Raw genomic sequence first — 23,251 nt, forward strand, 5'->3', positions numbered from 1 at the left:
CATCTTGTATTCACTTTGCATACTTGCACAAGGAGACAAGCTGTCCTTTTCTCAATCCAGAATTTTTTGCTTGTTACTTGACATGTCTTTTCTCACCTTCAGTGTGTTTTAAATATATTTTTTATTGAAAAATAGATTTTTTAACATTACAACAAATGCAAAACAATGCAATTCAAAACAATACAAAAAAACCCAAAAAATGTAAAAAAAAATCCAATCCTCCTTTCTATACAAAATATAAGTATGTGTAGAAAAGTACATAATTAAAAAATCTCCAATTAACTACTTAGGTAAATAAATAATATAACTAACATATAAATTAATAAATAATACTGCTCAGCCAAACAAAACACTCACTCTCGACTATCGAGGGCATTAGTTTTCACATATTCATACGTTAGCAGTTCCCCCTGTCTGCTTATTGGACTCGCAAAGCACAATCGTTACAGTTATATAAAAGCCCTTGTTAGTGTGGCAAACAAATCTGGTCAATTATTCGACCAAATCAAATAGGGCCGCCATGTCTTAAATTCTCAGCTTTGTGGTGTATCATACTTGTGAAAAAATCCAAGGGGATATGCTCCATAACAATCTTCCACCAATCCGACAGGCCCGGGAGATTTTCAGATCCCCAAGATATTCTTGCGCAGAAAGTGAGGATGTTGAAAAGTCTTTTCTCATGCACTTCTACAGGGAGTACACTGGGCAGGCCAAGAAGAGAGATCTGGTCCTTCTCCACCCTTATACCCAAAATCCCCTCCATTACACCTGCCACAGAGTTCCAGCATGTTTGAAGCCTACTGCAGGACCAGAGACGATGGCTAAGATTAAATTCCCTACAGTGTGAAAACAGGCACTTTGGCCCAACCAGTCCATACCGACCCTCTGAAGAGTAACCCACCCAGACCCATTTCCCTCTGACTACTGCACATAACACTATGGGCAATTTACCATGGCCAATTCACCTGACCTGCACATCTTTGGACTGTGGGAGGAAATCCATGCAGACACAGGGAGAATATGCAAACTCCACACAGACAGTCGACCGAGGCTGGAATCGAACCTGGGACCCTGGTGCTGTGAAGCAGCAGTGCCAACAACTGAGGCACTGTGCTGCCACAAAGAGTGCCCATACCACTTAGGACATGCTGAAGATACCCCTGGTTTAAATTTTGACAGATGTTCCGGAGACAAGTGGACCCTTTGGAGAATCTTTGACTGTAAAGCGTGGGACCTATTGCAAATTGATATCTATCTTGCATTTTCCCAAATATCCTCCCATGCCTTTGAGGAGACCTCAACACCTAGCGCTCTCTCCTACATCCTGCAGAGTTGATCAAACTCATCTGAGAGGGCACCCCCAATTGATGATGGAAAGTGCACTCTTAGCACTGTGCACCCTCCTGTCTGGGAGATTTGTAGGGATCTGTCAAAAGTGTCTTTTTTTTTAAAAATCCCTAACTTGGAAAAAAAATTAGAGGTCCCTGTTACATAGCTTGTATTTCCATGCTAACTGATCAAATGACATTGTTGTGTCTCCCTCAAATAAGTCGCCCATACAAGACATACCTCTAGCTGCCCAATGTTTGAACCCTGAATCTATCATCACTGGTTGAAAACCAGGCATACCCATTATAGGTGTAAGAGAAGATGTTTGGCCAATATTGCCTTCCCTCTGCTGAATTGTCCTCCATGCTTTAACAGTATTGATAACTATTGGATTATGGCAATATTCCCTAACCGTTCTCATTTTGTCCAAAAACAGCAAGGTAGTAAGGGGGCACTCTTCCTGATATCTAACCATGTTGAAGGAGGGTCTCCACAATCCCAATCACTCACATAAGATAAAAGCGAGCTTAGTTGATGGTTTTTAATGTCTGGGAAATCACCCCCCTCCAACCTCCTGCCCTGATCTGTGAGGCAATTGTAGTTTATCTGATTTAATAAGGGGCTGATTACGATGCCAAATAAAAGAGCTGAACCAGCCATTCAGTCTCCTGAATGTTTGCTTATTGAAAATCAGACAAAGTATCTGTATAGGGTACAACAAACTGAGGAGAATATTCATCTTCATAAGCGCTGTCTGACCCGACCAGAAGCACCTCCCATATTTGAAGGTCTTGTTTGATTTGGTTGAATAATTGAACAAAATTAGCTTTAAACAACTGATCAAGAACTGGAGTGATGAATGTGCCCAAATACACAAATCCCTGCTGTAACCACTTAAATGGGAATTAATATTCACCCTCCAGACCTAGCTCCTTCATAAAACCACCCATAGGCATAGCCTCTGAGTTTGTAAAATTAATCTTGTACCGCAAAAAGGTGCCAAACGCACTGATGCATTGTATCAGGCAAGGCACCGAAACTGCTGGATTTGACAAAAAAAAATGAGGACATCGTCCACGTATAACAAAACCTTATGTAATTTTGACCCCACTTCTGCAGTGATATATTGGGATCCCTGCAAAGGGCCTCTGCCAATGGTTCAAACACCAATGTCAACTGCCCCTTAAAATGTTAAAATTGCTTGATCATATCCCATTGGCGATGACCGCAGCGAGAAGGTCACTGTAGAGAACCTTTACCCATCTTACAAAGCTTCGTCCAAACCAAACTGCTCCAGAGTATAAAAAAGGTACAGCCACTCAATTCAGTCAAATGCCTTTTTCTGCATCTAGAGAAATTACTAGTTTCTGTATTGACTGTTGTTGACATGCTTGAATTTAAGCAGCCTCCTCACATTATAGGAGGGTCTACGGCCCTTCATGAAGCCCATCTATTCCTCTGTAACAATAGAAGGTAACACAATCTCCAGTCTTAATGCAAGAGTCTTTGAGAAGATTTTGAAGTCCACATTTAATACTGAAATGGACCTGTACAAAGCACAGTCCTCTGGGACCTTCCCTCTCTTAAGAATAAACAAAATATTGGCCTGTCTTAGAGATGGTGGGAGATGATCATGACGAGTCATTGAACATGTTGAGCATCGGGCCTGACAATATGCTTATAAATTCCTTTATAGAATTCGATGGGACCAGGTGCCTTTCCCCTCTGAAGCTGCTTCACAGCATCCTGCACCTCTTGCTCTGATAAGGGGACATTGAGAAAAGACTCTTGTTCGGGGGTCACGCCCGGGAGCTTCAGATCCTTAAAAAAGACTCCATCTTGGCCCGCCCCTCCTCACACCCTTAGATTGGTATAATTTAGAGTAAAATCTCTGCAATGCCACATTAATCTTTTTCGAGTCAATGTTAAGTTCCCAGATCCTTCCCTAATCGCCATAATGGCGTGTGGGGCACTCCATTTCCTGGCGAGATATGCTAGGTACTTGTCTAGCCTATTACCCTGCTCCTATAACTTTGCTTTGAGAAAATAAGCTTCTTTGCTGCCGGCATGGGCACTGAATTCAATGCAGACCACGGCGCCGTAATCCTCTAGAACTTAGCCAACGAGGGCCTGTCAAATGAAACCTTCTTGGCTGTCATCAACTGTGCTTTGAGGAGACGTTGCTGCTCACCCTTCTGCCTCCTACTGGCAGAATAGGAAATAACTAATCCCGGCATAGGCTTTGGCAGTTTCCCAAAGGACAGATGGGCTACTAACCAAGTCTGAGATAATGTCTAAGAACGCTCAAAAATTCTCTAAAGAAGTACTCCACAAACTAAGGAAAAAGGAATCCATTTGCCAGTGTCTCGGGGGGGACCCTGTAATGTTCTTAATCTTAATCAACAGGTACACTGGGGCATGATCAGAAATCAGAATATTACCAATCGTGCAAGATGCCACCAAATCCAGAGTTGCCACAGGGGTCAGAAAAAAATCAATCCTGGTGTGATATCTGTGTGGATTGGAAAAAAACATAAAATTCCTGCCTTGTAGGGTGGAGACACCTCCAGATGTCCATCAACCCTGTCTCCACACACAGATCCCCTAATTGTTTAGTTTGTACAGATTGTATCGGGGGCCTTTGTGCAACCTGTCTACAGTGGGATCTGTGAGACAATTAAAATCTCCCCCTTGACATGCTGGGACTTGAGACTGATCAGTTTGGAGAATGCTTCTACCAGAAATTTGAGGGTATAGGCGGAGGGCATTAAACATTTAAAACACCATATTCTGCCCTGTTTACCCAGGCTTTGAGAATTACAAACCTCGTCTGTGTGTCTTTAACATGCCTAGTAACTTAAATGGGAGATTCTTTCTAACCAATATAGCCACTCCCCTACTTCCGGTATTAAAAGATGAAAAGTAAACCCGATCAAAGCAGTTCTGCTGTAGTTTCAAATGCTCCAAGTCTGTCTCCTGTAACAAAGCAACATCCATCTTTTCCTTTCTAAGACTTGAAAGTACCTTTTTCCTCTTAATTGGTGAGTGACTCCCCTTAATTTTTCCAGGTACACCATTTAATCAAGTCACTACCCATAACCTTCTGCAGTAACATTTAGATTCCAAAGAGTGGGAACTCAAACCACAAATCGCCGAGTCTTACTGTTATAAGATCCATCGAACATAAAATTTACATAAACTAAACCACTACAGTTAACAAACCTACAAAGCTGTCAAAGATTATATAGAACAAAAACCAAAAAACAAACCAACATATAAAGCACCAACGACACTGAATATCCCATCCCACTATCAATACTGCAGCCAGGGCATTTAAATACCTGAACCAGGTATAAACTGCCCATAAGTAGGCATCTTGCCATCCCAACTATTGTCTCCCCTCCTAGCTCAAGCCGCACCACAAACGCAAGTAGAAAAGAAAGAAAATAAATCATGGAATAACAATGTGAATAAAGAAAATTTGAAATAAAGAAAATTAGTGTCCCACCCCTCCTTTGGTATAGTTTAACTTAGAAATTGAAAGTACACATCTCAACCACCACAACGTAGTGTAGACCAATTTAAAATAAAAGGAAAAGAAAGCCCCAACTGAACTTGCTCCTTTTTTAAAGAAAAGCAGAGACATACCCAAATAACTATTTGTACATACTACGTTGTTCAGATTGTTAATTTGTACACAGTCTCTTGCCTTCTCCGACGTATCAAAGAGATGTACAGATCCATCTCAGGTGATCTGAAGCACCGCCAGATACCTCCAGAGAGTACTGGATTCCAAGCACACTCAGTCTTCTTTTGACGCCATCATAACATTTTCTTTTCTGGATCTCCGCCGCTGACCAGTCCTGGAAAAACATAATCTTAGAGCCCCATAAATTAGGGGCTTTGGGTTCTGGAAGCTTCCACGATTCTCTCTTTATCTCTATAGTGATGAAACCACTCCAAGATAGGATGAGGACGTTGGTCCAAACCTGACCTCTGCGGCATGACCCGGTGAGCCCTCTTGATCTTCAAACCTCTCATTCCAGCCTCCAAGTTAACGAATTTTGGCAACCGGTCCTCAATACATTCTGTTGGCCACTCACCTTCCCTACCCTCCAACAAAGAATCTGCATTTTTTTTCCTGCCCCTGTTATTGGGGTTATCAACTTGGTCAAGCAACTTATGGACCTGTGTCTCCTGGGCTTAGATCCTATCCTTGGAGGAACCAGTTTCAACTTCCACCACTGTGACTTTGCGTTCTACCTCATCCGTCCTTTTTTCTCCGGGTCTCCTGTTCGTGCTTCTGCAGCATGATAGAAATTGGGGCCAGCTTCTCTATCTGCTTACCCACCATCTCGAGAGGTTTCATGATCTCCTTCACCAGGGCCTGTTAAGAAATAGTCTGAGGATCTGGGCCTGTCCTGAGCCCGGCCTCGGATGCTGCTCCTCCCTTCTTTGACATCCCTGGATTGCGAAAACCAGGGTAAGTTGATTTTTAACAGTTTGCTGGGACTCCACGACCTTTCCAAAGTCCCAGGCTATCGCAGAGGTCCACGTATGGTGGGTTAAAAGTTCGTCCTGCTTGCGCTGTGGTGCGGAGCTCTGCTACATGATATTCCTAGATCACCACGATCTTGGATCGCAGTATTTTTAGTGTTTTTTTTCCTGCTATTTCTGCAATGAGCAGATTATATATTGAGTTGTTTAATAACATTGCCCTTCAGATGTATACTCAAAGCAAATTCATCAATCTCCACAGTCTTCTAAAAACTAATTTGCACATAGCGGTTCCTTTTCAATTTGCATTTTAGCTAAATTTGTAAACTAATATCCATTTTCCAACAAGCCAACAGGTAACTTCACTGTTCTAAATTAGTGTTCCACCAGTTTCTGTTCAATATAAAAGTATCCATTCAGATTTCTACAGTAAGTTGTTTTGAAGTTTGAAATAAGTTGTACCATTTACCATAGTGCAAAAAAAAAAGTAGGTTCTCTTGCAACTTCCAAGTTCAGAGACCAGAATTCTTATTTCCCTTGTATTTTACTGATCTCTGCAAGTTATATTTGTTGTTTCTTAAGACCTAATTTCAGCTTTAGGCCTTGAAGTTCCATTGGAACAAAGTAGTATTTCAGGCAGATCAAGAGTGGTTGTGGGCAAAGTAGTGCATGGTTTGCTTTTGCTTTTTACATGGCTGACCACAAAATTCTCCTGCTCTTAACACCTGTCATCAAGCATTTTGGAAGAATTTAAAGGCTGATAATCGACTTTTTTGGCTATGTTGCAATCACCTTTCATAACCAACAAGTCCTAATGTGGGGCTCAAACTTTGGGCTTCTAGTCCAGAGGTAGGGATGTTACCACTGTACCACACATCTTGAGAGAAGATAAACAAGACCAAATGACATTTTTACTACTGCTTAGGTTCTGTTTGATAGAGTAGAGTAATAACATTGTTCACGGATGCATCTGTAGCAATCTTTCAAAATTTAAAGTGAAATTAATAAGTATTCTGAAGTGTTTTTCTTTTCAATAGCTGGGATGGAAATTTTATGATGCTGATGACTACCATCCTAAAGAAAACAAAGAAAAGATGGTGAATGGAATACCACTGGATGATGAGGTATATTTAATTACCTGTATCCAATCACTGTTTTACGTATTGGTGGAAGTATTGCAGTTGCTCATCTTTACAAAATGAAAAGATATTTGTAAATTTGTACTTAATATAGATGCAGTTATTGCGCAATTTCTTGTCAAAGGATTTCCAAAAAAGCTACACTAATGCCCTTTTGTTGGGTGGGATTTTAAATTTGCTGCAGTTTCTTCCTCTTATCTGAACTTTTATCAACTTTTAGGTCTAAGATTTGAAAGTAAAAGCACAAACTCACCGTACAACTCTGTTCACTATTTTCTTCCATTTGTTTACAGGATGCAGTCATGGCTATGTAATTTAAAGCATTTTGATTCTTTTTCACAGGAGCAAGAGATTCTGTCTGTACTAGTGTGATTTTAAAAGTATTTATCTTTTAAAAGGTTGTTACATACAAAACACAGAATAGTCTCATCTTGAGTGAGGTAGATTTTGCCATTGGTTTTTAAAGCCCGTTGTTAGACAGAGAAGACTCCAGAGGAACGCGACAGGCCAATTATAGTTGAAGGTGTCAATTTGGGTTAGCAGTAGCATCAGTGGTGTGATTTCTGATTCTAGGCATGGGCACAAATTCCAAGAGTTAAAAGGAATTTTCTAACAGTGGTTAGGGAAGCAATGGGTTGGAAGAAGGAACCACTCTTGATCTGCCTGAAATATAAGCAGCCCATACTTCCCTTTATTTCTTCTCAGTTTTTGCCTATCTACTCTAACCAGACCTCATAATCCTGAAAACTTCTTTCAGATTGTCTTAGCCTTCTCTCCAAGGAGAACAGTCCCAAACTCTTCTTACTATCTTCATAACTAAAGTTTGTCCTTAAACCATATTTTGTTTTTAAAGTTTCCGATGCATTCACATCTTTCCTATAGTGTAGCACACAAACTGTAAACAATAGTGTAGCTGAGGTCTAACAAGTGTCTTGTACAAAATCAGTATCACCTCCTTGTTCTTGTACTCTAACTTCTATTGATAAAGTCCAGGATACTGAATGCTTTATTAACTGATGTCACCACCTATTTTGCCACCTTCAATAATTCATCTAAATCCCTGTGCTCTTGCACCCCATTAAGTTTAAGAAAAATAAGGTTTCCAATACTAACCCCTGGGAAAACTCAACTACAAACCACACTCCAGGATGCAAAATATCTGTTGACTCTTTCTACTTCCCATTTCTCAGCCAATTTGCATCCAAGTTGATACTCCCCCTTCTATCATTTGAGATGCAACTTTGCCTACTGTGTGGCACAATTTCAAGTATCTTTCGAAAGTCTGTGTGTACCATATCAACATAATTACCCTCATCAACCCTGTTAGTTATCTATTCAAACCACAATTTCCTCTTTGGATATTCATACGGAAAGGCCCTAAATTAGCAAGCTTTTTCCCATATGGCTACTAATTCTAACATTAAACTGGCTGGACTGTAATTACTTACTGGACTTATGCTTACAATCTTCTTGAAATTAATTTCCTTTATGAAACTGCAATATGTTTGAGACTTGTTTAATATGGTAGACATAACAGTTTAATTGCAGTGAAGTATTAGAATTAATGTAAATATCTGGAACTGATGAGCAAATGTAATGACTGTTCTTTTATTCATAAGCCTTTTCCCAAGTGGTGCCATAATTGTGGAACAGTGTTAAGTCACACCTGGTTTTCAAAATTTCAGCTGGCAGAGAAAAGACAACTTGTTGGAATATGGGAAAATTGCAAGAATGAATTGACCCTGTGCATCTTCTGGGAGCCAACTGCAGTGAATTAGGAGAGCCATTTTACTTGACTATCCCATTTTGTAGATGAAAATGTGTTGCTAGAAAAGCGCAGCAGGTCAGGCAGCATCCAAGGAGCGGGAGAGTCGACGTTTCGGGCATGAGCCCTTCTTCAGCTCATGCCCGAAACGTCGATTCTCCTGCTCCTTGGGTGCTGCCTGACCTGCTGTGCTTTTCCAGCAACACATTTTCAGCTCTGACCTCCAGCATCTGCAGTCCTCACTTTCTCTTATATCATTTTGTACTCAAACACTGCATGGGAAGTTGAGAGAAAATAACATTTATTTCCCAAGTTCTCTTTTTTAAAAGAAAATTGTATAAATAAAACTTGTACCATACCAATTTTTTAAGACACTTGTTTCTTTTGGTCATAGGATAGAATCCCCTGGTTGTGCACGTTGCATGAAATATTAATGAGGTAAACTGAAAGTTTTAAGTTTTTTTGTCAAATAAGATTAGAGTTAAGTAATGGAGCAAAAGTAGACATTAACAATAAATTTGTGCATATGTTATCTGATCAGATTAGTAAATTCTGTAAATAAGCTTTTTGTGCTTGAGCTTCAATCACTAAAAACTTCAGTACTGATGAAATTTTGTAATGTGGTGAAGCGCGATGGATGTAGATCTTGCATTTATTTGTAGATTTGAATATGTATTCATGATGAGTAACAATTATATTTAACAATAGGGAAATTTCATTTGGAGAAAACATGATCCTTGCTTGCTCTTCTCTGAAAAGAATGTATCGAAGAATTCTGACTGGTGAGCAAAGTGCTGTCAACAGAACTTTAAAAGAGAACCAGGAGCAATCACAACTTGGCTGCAGCAAGAACATCTTGTTTGTATATCTTCATGGCCCCATACAATTGATTACTAAGAGGTTAGACAGTAGAAAAGGACATTTCATGTCACCTTCTTTGCTACAATCTCAGTTTGCCACACTAGAACCACCGGAGGGTACTGAGAATTTCATTAACATTAGTATTGAGAACAGCATTTCAGAGATAGTGACTGAGATTGAAAGACATTTAGGTTAAAATTTTTTGTTTGAGGTCAGCAGAAAGCAATGACTGCACTGTACTGATAGAAATAAATGATCCATGTCGCTAATTGCCAGTTATATTGTGACATGCAATTAATACAGTATACAATGGCATTAAAAAAAAAAATCCCATACATAAAACCTTAATGACACCTCAGTAATTCACTGGGCAGTACAATTTGCAATTAACTTATATAATACAAATCACATTCTCCAGCCAGCACCAGCATCCAGTAGTATTGGTAAATCAAAAATGCTAGTCAATCCATTGCAGTTTGGAGTATTAGTAGTAATTGAATGAAAAAAGGTCTCTGACATAGGAAGATTAGCCTTTGGTTTGTTTGATTGTGAGCAGAAGGAAAAAGATTCAACAAGTTCTTCTCCAAACACTTCAGACTGATAATTGATACTTAATGGTGACATCGACAGGAGTTAGCAATTCTGGTTGGATACCATCTACACACGATCGTAATATTTAATTTTGGACTGCTCTGTTTTAAACAATCAATTAATGACTTGATTTTAAGATTGTATAAATGTTCAGACTTAATTTCTCTAAATATAATGAAATACTTCTGCAGTAGTTTGCAAACCTGACAAGTTCAAAGTTCTCTTCTTAATAAAGCAAATAAAAGAACCATCCACATTTCCCACTACCATGAACACAATGAGAAAAAGTTGCGCAGTAATGATGTTACTGGACTAAAATTCAGCAATCCAAGCAAATTCTCTGGGGACGTCAGTTTAAATGCAATCGTGGCGAAATTGGTGGAATTAAACTTAATAAATCCAGATTTTTTTGTAAATATATTTATTAGCAAATTTTTTTAACTTTACAAACATATAAACTTATTGAAAAATACAGTATAATAAAAAAAGTTACAATACCGCTACTGTCTACTAACTACTAACCTGCCCATTAATACAAAACAAACCCTAACACTGTGCAAAGCAACACCAAAAAAATGCAAAAATCCCAAAAAAAACACAAAATACAGAACAACTATGCTCCACTCAAAGCTCCCAAACAAAGGAACGGGAGCATTGTATATACACCTGTATTAACTCAGGAGACCCCCCTCCAGGGCCCACAGCTTGACAAATCTAACCATCCTGGTTAAACAAACGCCCTTGTTAAGATAACTGACAAATTTATCTCCAAACAACTCAAGTAGGGCTGCATATCTTATAAAAATGGTCTGTTGTGTGGTGCATCATGTTTGTTAAAAAAAAAGTCAAGGGAATGTGCTCCATAATTAATTTCTGCCATCCCAGCAAGCCCAGCAGGTTCTCAGACACCCAATTCATCAGAATATTCTTCCGTGCGCAGTATGCAAGAAAATAGTTTCTTCCCATGTCCGTCTAAAGATGGTAAATTTGGTAGACCTAAGAGGAGAGATATTGGGTCTACTTTGACTTCAGTCCTCAATACACTCTATCTCTCCCGCCACAACGCTTCAGTAAACACGGAGTCTGTGGCATGTCCAGAAGCAATGGGTAAGAGTACCTACACTTATTTTACATTTGGGGCACACTGAAGATGCTTCTTTTTTTTTTAAAACTTCGCCAGACGGTCTGGTGCCAGATGAATCCTGTGCAGAATTTTTAACTGTGTAGCACGCCCTATTACAGATTGAGATCTTTCTCATATTCTCCCATATGTTCTTCCATGTTTTAGAAGAGATCTCCACTCCTAATTCTTGCTCCCAGACATCACGTAACCAGTTAATATCCTGCCAGGCCTTGCCACCCAGCAGGCGATAGAGGGCACTAACCGAAAGGGTGCTTGTGGAACGTAGCAACAACCTCTCTGTGTCAGGCTGATGGGGCTTAGTGAGAAGAGTAGTCTTCTTATATCCCCTTTTAGAGATCCTTGAACCCCTCAGAGGGAGAACCCTGCTTTCAAAGCACCGAGCACAAGTAAATAAAGACTCATAGAGTTGAAGAACTATATATACAAAAACTACTCCATCATAACTATAAACAACTATTACTACCAAAAAACTACAAAAAAAACCAACTATAAAACCTTGAATGGAAGCCCCTTCCCCCTACCCATAGAGGGCACTCACCCTACCCATCCCCTCCTTCACAGCTCCTTCAAACCCGGACTGTGCCCCAGCCTTAGACCAGAAAAAAAAACAAGGAACTGATTCTTAAATCAACAGAAAAAAGACACAGTCAGGATGAGCACTCCACCCATCCCTGGCTTCATGTCACCCCTACTTGTGACTAAAAGAGAAACAGAACAAACAAACAAAAAGGGGGAGAGACATCAAAGAACATCCACAAAATTTTCCATCAGAAAATCCAGTTATTTTAAAAAAAAAAGTACAACGTATTCCAAGGTCTTTTCCCCCCTTTCCAAAAAGAAAATTAATAGGGAGAAAGAAAGGAATAAAAAAAGGAAGGGAAAACACGGAGAAAGATAGAAAAAAGAACAAACATTCACCGTATTCTTCAGGCCATTCCGTCGATTTTAAAGTGTCTACAAAGTTTTTAGCTTTATGCACTGCATCGAGTGTATAAATTGAATCCTTGTGGCTGAAATGGAGCACTGCGGGGTATCTCATGGAGTACTGGATGCTCAGGTTCCTCAGCCTCTTTTTTTACTTCATTGAAGGACTTCCTCTTTCGAATTACAGCTGCAGAGAAATCCTGGAAAACATGATTTTTGACCCTTTGTACAACAGTGCCTGAGGATCTTTTCTCAGGAATCTGGAAGCTTCTGTGACCTTTTGCTTGTCCTTATATGAGTGGAAGTGCACTAGAACCGAGCGGGGACGCTGCATTGGACCTGACCTGTGCACTGTAACCCGATGAGCCCTTTCAATCAACAGCCTGCTGGACTCCTGTGAAGGCCCAAAAACTTCAGCAGCCAGCTTTCAAAGAAGCTGAGTGGCTGCTCACCTTCCTCACCTTCAGGGAGCCCGACAATTCAGAGATTTATCCTCTGACCTCGATTTTTGAGGTCATCGATATGGCCTCGCAAGGCCCGCAGCTCTTACTCCAGCACCTGGATCCGACTGCATGAGGACTCCATCGCAGCTTCAGAGGCCTTTGTTTGACCCTCCACCTCCTCGAGCCTCTCCCTGAGGCCCTGGATTTCCTGCTCATGCTTCTACCGCATGGATGTGATAGGTTGGACCTGGGCACGAATGTCCCCACGGATGTCCTCAATCGCAGCCCCAACCTTCGAGCTAATTCTTGTGAGTCTGTCAGATCCCTGGGGGGGGGTTTCAGCAGAGGATGCTGCTGCTGCATTCTATTATGTGATAGGTATTGCAGGGGAGTGCCCTCCCTGCTATTGTTTGCTCATTCCTTTTCCCTTTGGCATCCTTCCCACTCCCAAATATTAACAAATGTGTGCTTTGTAAGGCTTTAAACTAATAATTCCACCACATAAGTTGGCCAGATATGGCAAAAAAAAACACCAGTATGCCCTGGCTGTTAGGTAGAGCTGTCCACAGCAGTTCTACAGAATCACCGCCATCTTGCCATGTCCCCAAAAAATCCAGTATTTAAAAAAACTAGCCTCAGTAATAATGGTCAGAGCCTACTGGATTATTATAAAACCCATTAAGTTTACCGTTTATCCTTTAGGGAAAATTCTAACAGTCCTTATCCTGTTTGGCCTACATGCGACTGCAAAACCTACAGCAATGTTGTTGAATGTTCACTGACTGTTCCACAGCTTGGTCAAACCACAGACAAGAGAGTTGAATTCAAGACTTGGTTGTTTTTCTTTCATAGAATCTCTACAGTGTGAAAGCAGGCCTTCTGAAGACTATCCTACCCAGAGCCCCTGCCACATTTACCATGGCTAACCACATGACCTACACATCCCTGGACACTACAGAGAAATTCAGCATAGCCAATCCACCCATCTTTGTGCTGTGAGAGGAAACTGGAGGAAACCCACACAGGCAGAGGGAGAATGTGCAGACTCCACACTGTCACCCAAGGCTGGAATCGAGCCTGGCTCCCTGGTGCTATGAAGTAACAGTGCTAAACACTGAGCCACTATGCTACCCCGTCCCTTACATAAACACAACATGTAACAGAGAATAGCATCATAGAGCCCAAGTAAAATTGAAGGCAACCAGGAATTGGAGAAAACTCTCCTTTTGCAGAAAGGTAGGTAGCAGTTATTATTTGATAGCAGTAATCTCATCTGGAAAATATCACGCGGGGTTCTTCAGTTGTGTGCAAACATCATCTTCATAGTGTGACCTTCTCTATAAAGGTGACAAGTGAGAATATATGACCTTCAGTACCATTCTACATATGCTTCAGTATCTGAAGAGTTGTGAAACACCCAAGTGTTCCAGTTTAGGTTGATATAAAATCCCTATGTTACGGAAAGAGGCCATTCAGCCCATCAGGTCTGCACTGACTCTCAAGAGTATCCCCCTCCAGCCCTGTAACCCTGCATTTACAATGGCTTATCAACCAGCCAGCACATCACTGGACACTACCCAGGTCCCTGGCATTATGAAGCAGCAGTGATGATAGATGTTGATTTCAATTCCTGGTCTTGAGGATCTGACAGCATCGTCTTTGGGTACTCACATAACTGGCTTAGATTTTCTCAGCTTCAAATAACTCCTTCAGGGTTCTAACCAAAAACCCGAGGTCTAGAACTTCCAAACTAAAATCCTTGCACTGACCTTACCTTTTTGAGCTAACTGTATGCTCCAGAACTGATACAATGGATCCAGCTTCAACCAGAATGTCTGCATGGAACCCAAAATGCTTTCCAAGCTATAGATGTTTCCGTCAGCAAATCAAATTAATTCCTATTCCTTCTAACTGAAAGCAGACTAATGACCTTCAAGTCATTATTCTTTCTGTATTTCAAAAGCTGCTAAATTCCAATGAGAAAACCAGGAACATAGACTCATTTTGATTTGGAGATGTCACTAAGTCATTGAAAAGGTAGGGCTCTTGTGGCATAGTGAGAGTGTCCTCACCTTCAAGCCAGGGGGCTGTGCTCCAGAGGTGTTTCATAATAAACTTGAATAGATTGATTAAAACTATCCATCAATGAAATGATCAGCAGTATCTTGAGTGATGAAGAACTCAAAGTACTTTAGTCTGATTTGTCCTGTTGCTCATTCTAGACCAGTTTATTTATGAGGGCACTTTGAGGCACAGGGACCATCCTGTTCAGGAAAGTGACTGTTTGCAATGTTAGTAATTCCAAAATAAAAAAAAAACTGATTCAAAAGGTCTCCAGAAGGGAAGCAGATCAGCTGAAAAGGCTGTCCAATATAAAATTAAACAAAAATGCAACCCTCAAACGTTGCTCATGTTTCTGACTGAAGCTCAACATCCACAACCTCCATTTGATAGATGCATTCTGACTCCGTGCAAGGCAATCAGTTTATTTTAGTTTATTTATCTCCATAAATAATGGAGATTTATCAAATGGTACAACATCAATTTGACTTCAGGAGGAAAAGGTTTTTAATTAATCAATACAGGCTAGGTGAAGTTTGTTCATATTCCTCGGACTGTAATACATTATAATTAATCAAGGTCTTACTTTCTAAAGTAAGGAACTCCTGCCCTTGTATTAGTAGGGAACCCACTTTTAGACAAACATTTTCTACCATTAAACAAAGGGTAACCCAGAAACTGACCGACAGGGGCATATTGTCAAATACTACTAGCAGAGTTCAAAATTATCACCATTTGTTACTAGTTACTAGGAAGGTTTCAGATGGTTTCATATTTTAGCATATTTGATTTGGCTTCAGAGGTTAATAGACAAGTTCTTTTGCGACAACTTGCTTGAGGTAATTGAGCTAAATGCATCTTAAAATGATAAGTTTTGTTTTTAAATGCATTTTTGGTTCTATCAGTTAAAACTTGTTTTAAAAAATGTAAAAGCCAGTGAATCATGTGAGCCATGTGTCTTTGATAATCAATGTTGTTTAGCATCTTAAATGCTTACCTCTTCAATGATAGGATCAGGCAATTAAACAAATGGTTTTAATTGAAATGCACCAAGAGATGATCACCTTATTGAGATTGTACTGTAGAACTCCCAATAGTCAGCGGGAAATAGAGAGGCAAATTTGTAAGGACAGTTCAGTTATCTAAGAAGAACAGGGTGGTTATGGAGGGGATTTTAACTTCCTAAACATAGACTGGGACAGCCAGAGTGTTAAGTGCATGAATGGAGAGGAACCTGTTATGTTTAAAAAAAACTTTCTGATTCAGTACTTGAATGTACCTACTAGTGAAAAGCAAAACCTGACCCACTGTTGGGAAATAAGGCAGGGCAGGTGGCTGAGGTGTCAGGAGTACTTTTGGGGCCAGGAATCTTAATTCTATTAGACTCAAAACAGTGATGGAAAAGGATAGACCGATTCGAAAAGTTAAAGTTCTAAATTGGAGGAAAGCCAATTTTGATGTTATTAGGCAGGAACTTTCAAAAGTTGATTGGGGGCAGACGTTCGCAGGTAAAGGGACGACTGGAAAGTTGGAAGCCTTCAGAAATGAGATGAGAGTCCAGAGGCTATATGACCCTGTTAGGATGAAGGGTAAAGCTGGTAGGTGTAGAGAATGCTGGATGACTAGAGAGATTGAGGCTTTGGTCAAGAAAAACAAGGAAGCGTATGTCAGGTATAGACATCAGAGATCAAGTGAATCCCTAAAAGATTATAAAGGCAGTAGAAGTATACTTGAGAGGGAAATCAGGAGGGTAAAGGGGGATTTGAGAGCATTTTGGCAAGTAAGGTTAGGGAGAATACAAAGGGATTCTACAAATATATTAAGGACAAAAGGGTAACTAGGGAGAGAATAGGGGCCCTAAAATCAGCAAAGATGCCTATGTATGGAACTGTAGGAGATAAGGGAGATACTAAATGAGTATTTTGCAACAGTATTTACTGTGGAGGAGGCTATGGAAGCTTGACAAATTGGGGAAATAAATAGTGACATCTTGGAAACTGTCCATTTTACAGAAGAGCTGGTGCTGGACATCTTGAAATGCATAAAAGTGGATAAATCCCTGGACCAGATCAGGTGTATCCGAGAACTTTGTGTTAGGGAAGTGATTTCTGGGCATCATGCTGAGATATTTGTATCATCGATAGCCACCGGTGATGTGCCGGAAAACTGTAGGTTGGCTAATGTGATACCACTATTTAAGAAAGGTGGTAAGGAAAAGCCAGGGAACTATAGTCCAATGAGCCTGACATTGGTGGTGGGCAAGTTGTTGGAGGGAATCATGAGGGACAGGATTTACATGTATTTGGAAAGGTTAGGATTGATTAGGGTTAGTCAACATGGCTTTGTGCGTGGGAAATCATGTCTCACTCACAACTGAGTTTTCAGGAGAAGATTGATGAATGCAGAGAGGTGGATGTAATCTGTATGGACTTCAGTAAGGCGTTTGACAAGGTTCCCCATGGGAGACTGGTTAGCAAGGTTAGATCACATGGAATACAGGGAGAACGCACCATTTAGATTGAAGGTAGGAGACAGAGGGTGGTGGAGGAGGGTTGCTTTTCAGACTGGAGACCTGTGACCAGTGGTGTGCCACAAGAATCGCTACTGGGTCACTACTTTTTGTCATTTATAAATGATTTGGATGTGAACATAGGAGGTATAGTTAATATGTTTGCAGATGACACCAAAATTGGAGGTGTAGTGGACAGCGAAGAAGGTTACCTCAGAGAATAACAAGACCTTGATCAGATGGGCCAATGAGCCAAGGAATGGCAGATCGAGTTTAGTTTACATAAATTTGAGGTGCTGCGTTTTGAAAAACAAATCAGGGCAGAACACATACAACTAATGGTAAGTTCCTGCTAAACAAAAAGACCTTGAAGTGCAGATTCATTGTTCATTTAAAGTTGAGTTGCAGGTAGATAGGGTAGTGAAGAAGGCATTTGGTATGCTTGCCTTTATTGGTCAGTGTCGAGAGTGTGTTGCTGGAAAAGCACAGCAGGTCAGGCAGCATCCGAGGAGCAGGAGAATCAATGTTTTGGGCATAAGCCCTTCATCAGGAATGAAGCTTGTGGATCAGGGCTGAGAGATAAATGGGAGGGGCTGGGGTTAGGGGGAGGTGATAGGTCGGGGGGGGAGTGATAGACAGGTCTGGAGTGCGGTGCCAAGTTGGAGGCTTGGGACTGAAATAATGTGGGTGGAGGGGAAATGAGGAAGCTGTTGAAATCCACATTTAACCCGTGTGGTTGTAGGGTCCTAAGGCAGAATATGAGGGAGGTTCTTCCTCCAGGCATCGGGTGGTAATGGTTTGGCGATGGAGGAGGCCCAGGACCTCCATGTCCTTGATGGAGTGGAAGGGGGTGTTGAAGTGTTTGGCCATGGGGCGGTGGGGTGGGGGTGTGGGTGTCCCAGAGATGTTCTCTGGAATGATCCGAAAGAAGGCATCCTGTATCCCCGATGTAGAGGAGACCATACCGGGTGTAATAGATGACATTGGTAGAAGTACAGGTAAATTTCTGATGTGGAAGGATCCCTTGGAGCCTTGGATGGAGATGAGGGGAGTGGTGTGGGCGCAGATTTTGCACTACCTGCTGTGGCAGGGAAAGGGGCCAGGAGTGGGGTGTGGGCTGATGGGTGTGGACCTGATGAGGGAGTTGCAAAGGGAATGGTCTTTCTGGAATGCTGATAAGGGTGGGGAGGGAAATATATCTTTGGTGGTGGGGTCCATTTGGAGGTGGCAGATGTGGCGGAGGATGATGCAATGTATGTAGCAGTTGGTGGGGTTCAAGGGCGGTGATGTGTGAAGTGGAGGAGATGCGCTGGAGGACATTGTCAACCACGTGAGGAGGGAAGTTGCGATCGTGGAAGAAGGAGGCCATCTGGGACTTTCCGAGGTGGAATTGGTCATCCTGTGAACAGATGCTGTGGAGGCAGAGGAATTGGGAATAAGGGCGTTTTTACAGGAGGTAGGGTGGGAGTAGGTGGGCTTATAGTACATGTCTGTGGTTAGTCGGCTGCCAGAGACATGTGAAGTCCGGGAAGGGGAGGGAGGTGTCTGGGATGGTCCAGGTGAATTTGAGGTCAGGTTGGAAGATGTTGGTAAAGTTGATGAACTGTTCAACTTCCTCATGGAAACAATGGCAGCACCGATGTAGCGGAGGAACAGGTGGGAAGTGGTGCTGAAGTAACTGCAGCCAGTGCATTTATTGGTCAGTGCATTGCGTATAGGAGTTGGGAGGTCATGCTACAGCTGTAAAGGACGTTGGTTAGGCCACTTATGGAATATCGTGTTCAGTTATGATTCCCCCTGCTTTAGGAAGGATGTTGTAAAACTTGAAAGGGTTCAGAAAAGATTTAGAAGGATGGTGCCATGTTTGGAGGATTTGAGCTATATGGAGAGGTTAAATAAGCTGGGGCTGTTTTCTCTGGAGCATCAGAGATTGAGGGGTGACCTTATAGAGGTTTATAAAATCATGAGGGGCACAGATAGTTAGGATAGTGAAGGTCTTTTCCCAAGAGTAGGGGACTGCAAAACTAGAGAGCATGGGTTTAAGGTGAGAGGGTAAAGATTTAAAAGGGACCTAAGGGGCAACTTTTTCACACAGAAAGTGATGTGTGTATGGAAATGGCTACCAGAGGAAATGGTGGAGGTTGGTCCAATTACAACATTTAAAAGGCATCTGGATGGGTACATGAATAGGAAGGGTTTAGAGGGATATGGGCCCAGTGCTGACAAATGGGACTAGATTAATTTAGGATATCTCGTCGACAAGGAAAAGTTGAACAGTAGGATCTGTTTCCGTGTCTTACAGTACATTGACTCTATGACTCTAAATGGTAATAAAATCAACCCATTTCAAGATCAAAGATACCCATGAAACACCTATAAGGATAATTACACATCATAATCTGCTTAAGTCCTTGCCACAGAACATAAATGATTGAAAAGCAGTTTGTTTCACAAAATGCCACCCATCTTATTTTGAAGTGATTAAAAAATATTATACGTGAAAGGTATTCGAGGAAACAACTACCTATTTAATTTTAAGCATACCAAGCACAAAACAATACATAAATAAAAAGAACATTTCCACCAAATGAATTAGCAACCAGTGCAATAAGTTACATGAATTCATTTTTACATTCATAATTTATACACATGAAATGATCTATTAGCAGTGTTGAAAGCAAAACACACAATCACCTAAAAGAGAAATGGACAAATATATATATTTTTCGAAGTGAATGACCAGAGAGACCATCCATGGCCTCAACTAGAAACCTGTTGGCAAAATGAGCCAAATGTCTAGCATTAACCTGCATTCAGAAGGGATTAGCTTCTCGTAGATGGAAGAAGAAATTGAGTTTGGTTTGAGGAGGTAGAAGTGGGCCTTATTGCTCAGGTTTCTTGCCATTTCTGCTGTACCTCTTGAATCTTCATGATAGGAAATACAGCACTAAAGCATGACATTGCCCTACTCTATCTTAATGTTACTAGACTAAAAATCAAGATTACATGAATTCAGAGCCCACATTGCAAGTGGATTACCTGCACTTGGTTTTAGAAAGATCTTAAAATATAAAAGCTGCTAGCAGTATAAGTAACCACATAACTGTCAAATGCAGAAAAAAACTATTGATTTATAAATATTTGTTTGAGAAAGTAACCGGTTATTATTTGGACATGCTAACTACTCTGGTCCCAAATCAATGTAGTGGACTCTTGTTATAATCCATTTTCGAGGAGAATAAAATCACTAAAGACAAAGTCACTCGAACTTGGCAATAAATGACATTCCTGAGAGGGCAGAAAAAGAACAACAGGTACTTCACAATCACTCCTCCACTACTAAATGCAAACAAACAGATGAACTATAGCCCTGAACAAACGTAATCCCAGGCCCTGAAAGCTGACACCTCTCCAAAAAGCCACACATTCCCACACTCAAATGAACAAGAGCATGTCATGCGCACAGACTATAAGATGCTCCACACCAAGAGAAAAGACAAAGGAAAAAAAACTTAAATTAATTATAAGCAAATGCACAATAGATCAGCAAATGCAAAAATGAGCACCTGGAGTGTATTACAGTTATGTTTGTTTTCACACTTTGAAACAATTATAGGAAGGATATTAACAAGCTGGATAGGATTCGGAAGAGATTTACCAGGATGTTGCCGGGAATGGAAAGTTTGATTTATAAAGAAAGGCTGGATAGTCTGGGACTTTTCTCATTGGAGCGTAGCAGGTGGAGAGGTGACCTGATAAGTTTATAAAATAACGAGAGGCATACATAGAGTTGATGGTAATTGTCTTTTCCCTAAGATAGCACATTTTTAAGGTGAGAGGAGAGAGATTTTAAAAAGACATAAGGGGCAAATCCTTTACACAGAGGGTGATTCAAATATGGAATGAACTTCCTGAGGAGGTGGTGGATGCAGGTACAATTACAACTTTTAAAAGACATTTGGATGGATACATGAATAGGAAAGGTTTGGAGGGATATGTGCCAAGAGCAAGCAGGTGAGGCTAGTTTAGTTTGGGATTATAGTCAGCATGGACTGGGTGGACCGAAGGGTCTGTTTCCATGCTGTATGACTCTATAAAGTATTAAAGCTCAATCAACTTCAATATGCAAAGAATTAAAGTAAAATATCTATACTTTCCAATGGAGATTAGTTGCTCTTAAACTATAATCTGAAACTCCTAATCTGCAAAGCTGTCTGACCAATAAACATTTAAATGCTGAACAAATTAATTGTCTGCTAATTTATTGTATATTGTGGTTTATGCAACATAGATGCACAACAGCAGCTGGAGAAGAGATCAGCTGTGTAGAGACCGGTCAAATAATCGTGTCTCCAGAAAACAATGTGTCACCCATCACTGTGGGATATGGTGATGGTAGCAGCTGATGGAGAAGGATAGGTTGCCAAGCAAGCAAGATACTTTTTCCTTGATGGTATCAAGCTTCAAGAGTTGTTGGAGCTGCACTCATCCAGGCAAGTGAAAAGTATTCCATCACAATCCTGACTTGTGCCTTGTAGATAGTACACCTGCTCTGGTGAGACAGGAAGTGTCTGACCTGCTGTTGTAGCCATATTATTGATATGGTTGGTCCAGTTCAGTCTTTAGTCAAATGTCGCCCCAGCATGTTGATAGCAAGGGATTTCAGTGATTAACAATGCCCAAAGGGTAGCTGTGCTTATCTAGTTCCGATGAAACATCATGACTGGAAACACCAAAATGTTTCTCTCTCCACAGATGCTGAAGAGATTGCTGTGTATTTCTCGTGTTTTCTAATTTTATTATACCATAATCCAGCGACTTGGCTAACCACCCAAAAAACTGCTGGAAGATATAATTTATCCCAGTGCATGTCTCATTGCAGGCATCACTCTTCTTTTTTCACATATATACATTGTAAAACATTCTTAAAGGTAATTGGCTGAAATCATATGTTCATAAAACAAAATTTAACAAATAGTTAGATAACATAAGACCTAAGGAGCCAGCAGCCAGGTTTTGGCACTACAACTGGCTCTGTTGTAAAACAGGATATGGTATATTCCAAGTGAGCAATTATAATAGGGCACTGTGTTGTCAGGGGCACCGATAGGCATTTCTGCAGCTGCAAGTGCGATTTCAGGATACACTGTGTTGTCTCCCTGGTTCAAGGATGTCTTGGAGCAGTTGCAGCAAACTCTCAAAGGGGAGCGTGAGCAGCCAGAGATAATTTTACACACTAGTACCAGCGACAGGTAGAAAAAGGGATGAGATCCAGGCAGGAAGTTAAAAAGCAGATCTCAAGTGTAAGTAAGCTCTGGACTATTCCCAGTGTCACATGCTAGTGTGAGTAGGAATAGGAGATTAGGGCAGATGAATGCATGGCTGAGATACAGGGGACAGGGATTCAGATTTTTGGGATCTCTTCTGGAGCAGAGGTAACTTGTACAAGAGAGATGGGCTGCACCTGAACTGGAGAGATTTGCTTGGGTATCTCATGGAATACTGAATATTTAATTCCCTCAGACACTTCTTAACCTCATCAAATTCTCTTGCGTACCACGACTGGAGGGAAGCCTGGAACAGCATTATTCTTGATCCCTTGTACACCACAGCCTGGGGATCCTGTGGTCTCAGAGGCTGAAGCCCTTTGCTCTGCCCCTCCAACACACTGCCAGAGACTCTCGATCTCCCGGTCATGCTTTTCATCGATCCTCTCTCGGAGCTTGACTATATCCAAGACCAGGCTTGCCTCTGCCGGTAAGTCCCCTGGGGCGGCCGTGGGCGCGTCTGTTGCTGCGTGGCGGGGCAGGGGGTCCTGGGCAGAGCTCAGCAAATTCAGACCTACTGGGTCGCCACCATCTTGAATCCCCTGGAGTGATTTGCTTGAGCAATTTGGGAGGATTTAAACCAGTCTGGAGAAGGGAGGGGGCGGGGACGGTGTGGCTAAACAGCAGTGAGACAAGCAAGAATGTTGAGGCTAGTATAGAA

The 23,251-nt window shown here is 41.2% G+C and overlaps 1 protein-coding gene across 3 annotated transcripts in view; it reads left to right on the top strand.

Moving 5' to 3' along the window:
* The window catches only part of LOC132828192 (probable gluconokinase), a 31,722-nt gene extending 9,984 nt beyond the window's left edge, over positions 1-21,738 (top strand). Inside the window, exons 3-7 of one of the 3 annotated variants that reach the window (XR_009646085.1) lie at positions 6,864-6,950; positions 9,125-9,168; positions 9,439-9,512; positions 13,546-13,929; positions 21,555-21,738. Coding sequence is in view for 2 of the 3 variants with exons in the window: in XM_060845137.1 (XP_060701120.1) it covers positions 6,864-6,950; positions 9,125-9,168; positions 9,439-9,787 (480 nt within the window). In the remaining variant the exon portion in view is untranslated. Of the gene's footprint in view, positions 1-6,863; positions 6,951-9,124; positions 9,169-9,438; positions 9,861-13,545; positions 15,607-21,554 lie in introns of those variants that run through there. The other 2 variants (XM_060845145.1, XM_060845137.1) reach the window with 2 other exon arrangements.
* The last annotated feature ends 1,513 nt before the right edge of the window (positions 21,739-23,251 follow it).

Source organism: Hemiscyllium ocellatum, chromosome 2 (genome assembly GCF_020745735.1).
Source record: "Hemiscyllium ocellatum isolate sHemOce1 chromosome 2, sHemOce1.pat.X.cur, whole genome shotgun sequence".
In the NCBI taxonomy this organism is placed as follows: Eukaryota; Metazoa; Chordata; class Chondrichthyes; order Orectolobiformes; family Hemiscylliidae; genus Hemiscyllium; species Hemiscyllium ocellatum.